We start from the raw sequence: 8,928 nt of genomic DNA, 5'->3' as shown, positions 1-8,928 counted from the left end.
ATGATTGATCAAACCTCTATGCATTCAAAATTTGTGTAACTAAAACCAGTTATAAACTGAAATTGTGCGGATCGAATTTAAACAATCTTCTGCCGACAAAAAAAGAAAGGAATCTTAGTTATTTCTCTCAACCTCTTCGCCCTGTTTCGAGAAATAAGTTGTCGCATAAATAATGAAAGCAAACAGGATACTTATGAGTGTGACCTATTAAAGAATGTGTGACAATTTTTAATATTTTAAATGTTGTTTTGGGGGTGAGGGATGGTTCGATTCAACGGCAACAATATTGAATGACATTTAAACCAGAAAGAGAATAAGGACAGTAGTTTGCTGAGAGTGATTTCTGGTGCCAGTAATGATAGTCTCGGTGAGACTATCATGTATCTATTTATAAAGTTAATGTTTCACTTCATTTCCAGTCATTTTAGTGGTTATTTCCGCTCAAGGAGGAAACGCTGAAGGGGAAAACTTTAATAAATGAGAGAATAAGAATAGCTGCACATGTGATTTTAACAGAACTTCCAACGAAGTTAACAGGACATCAAGAATTTTCGTAGCTAAGAAAAAGTTTACTAAATTAGCCATTCTCTTGCCGAGTGTGAGAAAAAGAAACTTTCGAAATGAAATCACTAAGTTTGAGGTAAGTGAAATAATGAACATTTATTTTTAAAAGATATCCAAATATCACCATATTTTGATACCATCCAGTATTTAGTAGGTAAAGAGCTCTAGCTGCACATCCAATAATGTAGTTCTAAACATTTCTAAAAAGACAGAATCGTCATGACTAGAATGCCTTTCATCACAGTTGACTCAATACAGATAAACCCATTAATAAATTCCTTTGCATGTTTGAAATTCCTTTTCAAATAAGAAAAGTCATTTTTTTCAAAAAGAATTTCTTTTTAAAAATGTTGTTTTTTTTACTTTTAAAATGGAAGTATTTCTTTTTCTAATTCATATCACTTTGTTTTCAGCCATTCATTTTTAAGTATGTTCCATTTCATGACTCTATTTATTATGGTTTCAATTACATATTGTTAGCATGTGATTTAGAACTAAGTGAAAATTACATAAATCCTACTGAGCAACTTCTCAGCGTTTGTCTGGGAGAGAAATTAACTGTGTGTATTTACATGGGTTTAGGAATCAGAAGTTGCTTTTAAATAAACATTTCTATTTCTCTATGAACAAAACCAGAATGTACTAAACGAAAATTTATTTCTGAGTATACAAATATGAAAACGAACAAACATGTTTAAACTTGTGCTGCAATTGCTTCAAGACCCATGCAGCGCGATAACTTCATGACAGTTTCGAATTTAACATTTAATATTTATCTACTAATAAAACAGCTGCATTAAAAAATAGAGGTTTTATATCTAAGATTCAGAATAAATTAAAGCCGTCCCTTCCTTAGGTTAATCTTTCCTAAAGCTCTGAGATTAAAAAAAAAATACGATGCTTAACTGCAGCTTCTGTGATATGAGAGAATTTCGCTTTAGGATACAATGCTTGTATAAGGCATTGTAGATTTGGTAATTACCCAGTGAAGATTTGGTAATTACCCAGGGCCGAGTTAAGGTAATGCCGGACCTGCTGCGTATACTATAATGAGACCTTAAATTAAAATACATTCTCTTTTACTCTTTTACTTGTTTCAGTCATTTGACTGCGGCCATGCTGGAGCACCGACTTTAGTCGAGCAAATCGACCCTAGGACTTATTCTTTGTAAGCCTAGTACTTATTCTATCGGTGTCTTTTGCCGAACCGCTAAGTTACGGGGACGTAAACACACCACGTCGGTTGTCAAGCGATGTTGGAGGGAAAAACACAGACACACAAACATATACAAACACATACATATATACATACATACATACATACAATTTCCCAAATCTCTAGTTTTTATGGATCCTGTGCATCTTCCACACACGAACACCACTTTCTCTGATACCCTTCCTATCATTTCACTGCACCTGTTGTGTGTCCATAGCTTGCACTGTGTACACCGTATGGAATTCTTGTCTGTACCTTTCCTACCTCTCGTCTGTTTTCTTACTTACTAAAACTTTAGTCTTTGCTAAGTTAACCTTAAATCCTTAGATTCTAGGTTCTGTGCGTGTCCTGGGTATCGACATGAGTGATGATATCTTTCCAAGTGCACATTACCAAAGATGGCGATAAAGTGCAGACGGCTGACTGAATGGATCCTGACAACCTTCAGAACCAGAGAGAAGGAAACCATGATGGTCCTCTGGAGGACATTCGTCCTCAGCCGCCTGGACTACTGCTCCCAGCTATGGCCACCCCACAGTGAAAATTAACAGCAGACCTTGAAGCAATCCAGCAAAGCTTCATAAAGAAGATCGTCTCATTGCAATAGCTCAGCTACTGGGAAAGGCTAAAACAGCCAAGATTCTACTCTTTGGAGGGAAGGCGGGAGAGATATGCAGTATCTGCAAGATCTTGGAATGGATTGTACCAAATTTTGTCATTGAAAGCTACACAAATGCCAAAACGAGTCGCCACTGCACAGTGCCAAAGATTCCAGCAATGCCGTCGCATTTCAGGACCAGTTACTGCAACAGCCAGGGTTTCAGGGGCCCACAGTTTTTTTTAAATATTTTCTTAAAGAGCCTGAGGGACCTACACAAGGTGAATATAGGGTTTTTTCAGGTCAAATCTGAATCTCTTCCTGTCGAGAGTCCCAGATGAACCTATCTTGCGGCAGGAAGTGCAAATGAGGGTAACAATATCAAATTCTCTTATTCATCAAATATCACATATCAGAGAAGGCTCTCAATGATAACAGTGTAGCTAAACAGCAGTGCCCCAGCCTGGCTGCAGCTTTGAGTTGAAACCGATGAAAGATTGAAAGATATATTACATGTGTGTGTGTGTGCGCGCGCGCTACTCATTGGTGCCCTTATTATAATTATATATTTTGAATTAATTGTTACCTATATGGTTTTATTACATGCTGGCTACCTGATAAAATCTTATAAAGATTTTATCTTTGGTTATATATATATATATATATATACACACACACATATATATATATATATATATATATATATATATATATATATAAACAAATAGTAAATGAGTATATGCATATATACGTACAGGTATGTGCATACCGACATCCACCTGTATGTATAGGTGCATATCTGGGTACAGGACATTGCAAACAAAACGTAGACGAGAAAACACACAAGCCACATAGAGAACATTCTTCTTCATCAGCTACCCCCGTTTTAACACCGGCGTTTCGAAGAGCTGGGCAGGACGCATCGTTAAAACGGCTCTTCCCATGGACCGCAAATTAAATTTGTAAAACACAAATTAAACCTTGCTATGGGGGAATGTAGTGGCGGACAAAAAACAAGACAGGAAAACAAACAGAAAAGGCTTTACGGCCAGACGAGAAAAATTATGTGTGTATGAACGCTGTGAGGCACTAACTTGAAAGTAGGGACGAAGTAAGTTCGCGTGTTTGCTCGGCGATAGCCAAGGAAGAAAAGGATTATTGACCGGAAGCATGTGACAATGCCGGTGTAAGGGGAAGAGAGAGAGTGGTAGAGGGAGAAACAAAGGGAGGAAGTAGAAGAATAGGTGAGCAACGAGGGGAAAAGAGAAAGAGAGGAAGTACGAGGGGGGGAAAAGAGATACGTGGTAGTAACAGAGGAAGAACGAGAGGGGTAAAGCGAGATACGTAGTAGTAAAGAGGAAGAACGAGAGGGGGGAAAATGATAGAGGAAGAGAAAGAGAAAGAGATAGAGTAGCGTCGGAAAATATAAAGTTACGATAACTACTTACAAATTGGTGACGCTGCGTTCAGTCATGTAAAAACAAATAGTAAATGAGTATATGCATATATACGTACAGGTATGTGCATACCGACATCCACCTGTATGTATAGGTGCATATCTGGGTATATATATATATATATATATATATATATATATATATATATATATATATATATATATATGTATATATATATATATATATATATATATATATATATATATATATATATATATATATATATATATATATATATATATATATATATATATATATATATATATATATATATATATATATATATATATATATATATATATATATATATATATATATATGCGCAGGAGTGGCTGTGTGGTAAGTAGCTTGCTTACCAACCACATGGTTCCGGGTTCAGTTCCACTGCGTGGTACTTTGGGCAAGTGACTTCTACTATAGCCTCGGGCCGACCAAAGCCTTGTGAGTGGATTTAGTAGACGGAAACTGAAGGAAGCCCGTCGTATATATGTATATGTATATATATGTGTGTGTGTGTAGTTGTGTGTCTGCGTTTGTCCCCCAACATCGCTTGACAACCGATGCTGGTGTGTTTACGTCCCCGTAACTTAGCGGTTCGGTAAAAGATACCGATAGAATAAGTACTAGGCTTATACAGAATAAGTTCTGGGGCCGATTTGCTCGACTAAAGGCGGTGCTCCAGCATGACCGCAGTCAAATGATTGAAACAAGTAAAAGTGTAAAAGAATATATATATATATATTATATATACACTAGACTAGACTACCCGTGACCCGTTGGGTCACCTGGAGAGTCTGAGTTTCCCAGCAACGGAGTTTTGTTTCGTGGGTTTTTTCTTTTGCAGGTGATTTTGCATGCTTTCAACGAATGACATCGATGTCGCGCGTAAACGGCTCTTTTCCCCAGAAAGGACAGATTTGGCTGCTATTTCTTGCACGCCCGGCTACCACGTAACAGGTATTTCGGGTCTTTTATTGCAAATAGTTGTTATGTGGTAGCAGGGCACGCTAGAAATAGCAGCCAAATCTGAGTAAAAGAGTAAGAGAGTAATGGTATTCCCTTGGGGCGATCTTTCACTTTGACTCCCAGAACTGTCATCCAGATCAACTGGGTTTGTTCGTTAATTTTTGTAAAAAACTTTTTATTTATTTACTTTTGTTTTCAAATGAAAGAGAGGAGAAAGTGAGAGATTATGAACGTGTATATGAAATGGACGTGTGCGTGGGTGAGAGAGAGAGAGAGAGAGAGAGAGAGAGAGAGAGAGAGAGAGAGAGTACCACTTACACATACATGAGAACACACATATTTACTCATTCACTCTCTTTCGCTCTCTCTATATCTCTCTCTCTCACACACACACACGCGCACATGCACACGTACACGCAAAAAAGATGTAGCATATGTATTGATATATGTACGTATACATGACAACACACCCCTTCACTCTCTCTGTATTTCTCTCTTTTTCTCTCTTTTTCTCTCTCTTCCTCTCTCTCTCTTTCTCCCTCTCTCTCTCTCTCTCTCTCTCTCTCTTTCCTTCACACACATGTCCATTTCATATACGCGTGCATACATCTTCCACTTTCTCCTTTCTTTCAATTTAAAACAAAAGTAAATAGATAAGAAATTTATGCGGAAATTAACGAAATCCGGATAACAAGCGAATGATCGCCATTCACTTGAAAATAAAAAAAAAACATAGAAATATTATCTGTTTAAAGAAAGCTAAAATTTAAAGACTATGGGTGTGTAAATGTCACAGATAACAGACGTGTGTTTGTGTTGATTGACACGCCATTATATCCATTATATGTGTGCATTCTGTATGTGTGTATGTGTGTTGATATCACGAAAGCCATGTTTTTTTTTCAAGAAATAACAAAGAAAAATTGTATTTAATCGTTTTCATTAATAAATAGAGGACCAGATATCACAATAATGTGTGCTGCACTGCCGAATGTAAATATGAAAATAAATATGCAAAAGGAATTAAGATAAAATATACTATTTCTGAGATATTTCGGATACACACAAATATCTCTAGAGTTTTAGTATTATTAAGATATACTAGCGTTGCCTGGGAATGAGATTGTTGCTTATATACTGGAAGGAAAAAAGCAAAATATGCTGTATAGAAATCTGAGGACATTCTGTAGATGGACTCTCAGATGAATGATGACTGGGCACCTCTCATGAATTGGAAAATTGAAGATGCGCCAAAAAGCTTCATTGGTACTTGGAAACTTTTACGAAAATTAAAATGTGGATTAAATGAAAAAAATGATTTACGTGAATATCCTCACAAGAGTAATTGAAATAAATTGCGATTGTGGAACCCCTCACGCACGCACAAAAGCACACACGCACGCGCACGCACACACACACACAACAGAGTATCACACATCAGATGAAATGGAAGTGTGTGTGTGTGACAGAGAGAGAGAGAGAGTGAGAGAGACAGCGGTTTGTTGTCATGTATACGTACATGCATAAATATGCATACATCTTTGTGTGTGTGTGTGTGTGTGCGTGTGTATGAGAGAGAGAGAGAGAGTAAATACTACATACACACCGCTCTCTCACTCTGTCTCACACACATACACACGCACACATACATCCAAAAATGATGGATGCATATGACAACACACCCCTTGACTCACTCACACTCTGTCTCTTACAAACACACACACATACATAAATGTATACAAACATATTTACAAAGACACACGTGTGTATGCGCGCGTGCGCGTGTGTGCTGTGTGTGTGAGTGTGAGAGAGAGAGAGACAATCAGACAGACAGACACAGAGAGACAGAGACAGAGACAGAAAGAGAGAGACAGAGACAGAAAGAGAGAGACAGAGCCAGTGAAGGGGTGTGTCGACAATTATACGTACATACATAACTAGTCATACATTTCTTGTACGTATGTGTGAGTGTGTGTGAGAGAGAGAGAGAGAGTCACTGAAACATCTCTCTGTCTGTCTCTCTCTCTCTCACACACACACACACACGTGCAGATATACACACAGAAAAGATGTATGCATATGTATTTATGTATGTACGTAGACATCACAACACACTCCTTCACTCACACACATACAGAAACACACATGGTAGTGTGTGACTCACTACTAATACATAGAGTTGAACACGGCGTGCCAAACAAAATAAAAATAATAGAAAATTTATTTACGGAAATTAACGAAGTGTGCGAGTTCGGAACGAAATCAAACCTGGAGTGTGTGAATGAGAGAGAGAGAGAGAGAGAGAGAGAGAGAGAGAGGGGGGGGGGGGAGAGAACATTGCAAAGAATGAATGAGATGAACATGGAACGCCCAAAAATCGTATAAATAAAAGCACGTTAAAAACTATCTTGTACGGAATATTTAAATTTATGAACTTCGTAAATACATGTTTCAGTAATTGATCGTAGTTGTTTACAGAAAGCGAACATTAAAAGTAGAGAGTGAGAGACGTCGCCGTTTTTTCACGTCCGTACCAGAAGTTGACATTGAGAAACCTTTTTAAAGAAGTGAATCTTAAATATATAAAGCAATATTATTTATTTTTAATTAGAGATTTTAAAAAAATCAAATGAAGAGCCTAAGATTTATCCGAGGTCAAATTATTCATGTATCACAAGTATGGAAGTAAATAGTGAAGCCGTTTTCACGTGATAAGCGATTACACACACATGTATTTTTTTCGAAAAAAGTTTTTCGGATCCCTACGTTTTAGATGTCGGAGATTACAAATATGCAAAAAAAACAAAAACAAAAAAAAACAGTAACAGTAACAACAGTAAGACCGCCACATTTAGTTGACAAATATATTTTATGAATAAACGGACAGGGATAAACAGATAGACAGACAAATAAATAAATGGATGAAAAATGTCCGATATCTAAAACGTAGGAATCCGAAGAATTTTTTTCAAAACGATGCATTTTTCATGGAGAGATACGAAACTGCATTAGTCCCAGATATATATATATCGTCGTCGTCGGTGACGGCGGCGGTTGTGGTGGCGGCGTTTTATCGTGTGTCCGATAATTTATTTGTCTTTGTCTTGATCGCTTCTTCCCTTCTGTGCGTCTTTATGCCTCTGATGACTAATGAGACCGATTCTTGCATAGAAGCGTCTATTGCAAAGTTCACAAGGGATCCTTGGTGGAGGCTTTGGTTGTTGCAGCTGCCATGTTCTTTCTTATCGTTTCTCTTCTTTCCTCTATCGTTCAGCTTCAAAATGATCTGTCACAGTGGAGATGGAATGATGCCAGCCGGGCCTGTCCTGAGCTTCAACGTCCCAGGTTTTGAGATCGATTCCAGTCAGTTTTAGGCTTTGCTTCAGCTGGTCATTGTATCGATGGAAGGGACAGCCATGGAGTCTTCTTCCAGTGGAAATTTCACCATATAAACTCTGTATTTGGAATGACCAATTTCAAAGACTGTTGGATTTTACTCATAGGGTATTGGAATCTTTCTACACTCTAATAGCTTTCTCTCTCTTTCACCCTTATCCTCCCGTTCCTACCTTCTTATTATATTCACTGACCATTCTGGTACACTTTCCTTTATCTCTATTTTTGTATTCCTTTTTCCTTTCTTTTCTTTATTCCTTTTATTATTTTCTTTTCCTTGTTCTTCTATTTCTCCCCACCTTTTTTCTTTCCTTTTTTATTTAATTTTTTTTCTTCTTCCTTTTTTCCTCTCTTCGTGTTTTCGATTTGACCCTAATACATTCCCTGCTTTTGGGTCACTTTAAACAGAACCCTTGATTCAATAACACTGTGTATAAACTCTGTATTTGGAATGACCAATTTCAAAGACTGTTGGATTTTACTCATAGGGTATTGGAATCTTAATAATGGATTTACAAATACAATATCCCTACATTCACTCTCTATTTCCTATCTTATCTAAACTAACAATTGCTTAACTATCTTCTCACACCGTCTCCGATGAAGGGATATAATAGATATCCTGGAAACAGGTGTAAGACATATTTATAAATGTTCTATATTATACCCAGCCTTGGTTTTTTTTTTATCTCATTAGGAAAAGTAAATCCTTATATATATATATATATATA

At 37.0% G+C, this 8,928-nt stretch overlaps 1 protein-coding gene across 3 annotated transcripts in view; it reads left to right on the top strand.

Annotated features, from left to right (window-relative positions):
• Positions 1-245: 245 nt before the first annotated feature.
• The window catches only part of LOC106875589 (uncharacterized), a 305,124-nt gene continuing 296,441 nt past the window's right edge, over positions 246-8,928 (top strand). The window contains exon 1 of one of the 3 annotated variants that reach the window (XM_089357338.1): positions 246-640. In XM_089357338.1, the coding sequence (XP_089213464.1) occupies positions 621-640 (20 nt within the window). In that variant the 5' untranslated portion in view covers positions 246-620. The remainder of the gene's footprint in view (positions 641-8,928) is intronic. The other 2 variants (XM_089357340.1, XM_089357339.1) reach the window with 2 other exon arrangements.

Source organism: Octopus bimaculoides, chromosome 9 (assembly GCF_046866305.1).
Source record: "Octopus bimaculoides isolate indiv1 chromosome 9, ASM4686630v1, whole genome shotgun sequence".
In the NCBI taxonomy this organism is placed as follows: domain Eukaryota; kingdom Metazoa; phylum Mollusca; class Cephalopoda; order Octopoda; family Octopodidae; genus Octopus; species Octopus bimaculoides.
The sequence above is the reverse complement of the archived record's forward strand: the minus strand, read 5'-3'. Positions and strand labels throughout refer to the sequence as shown.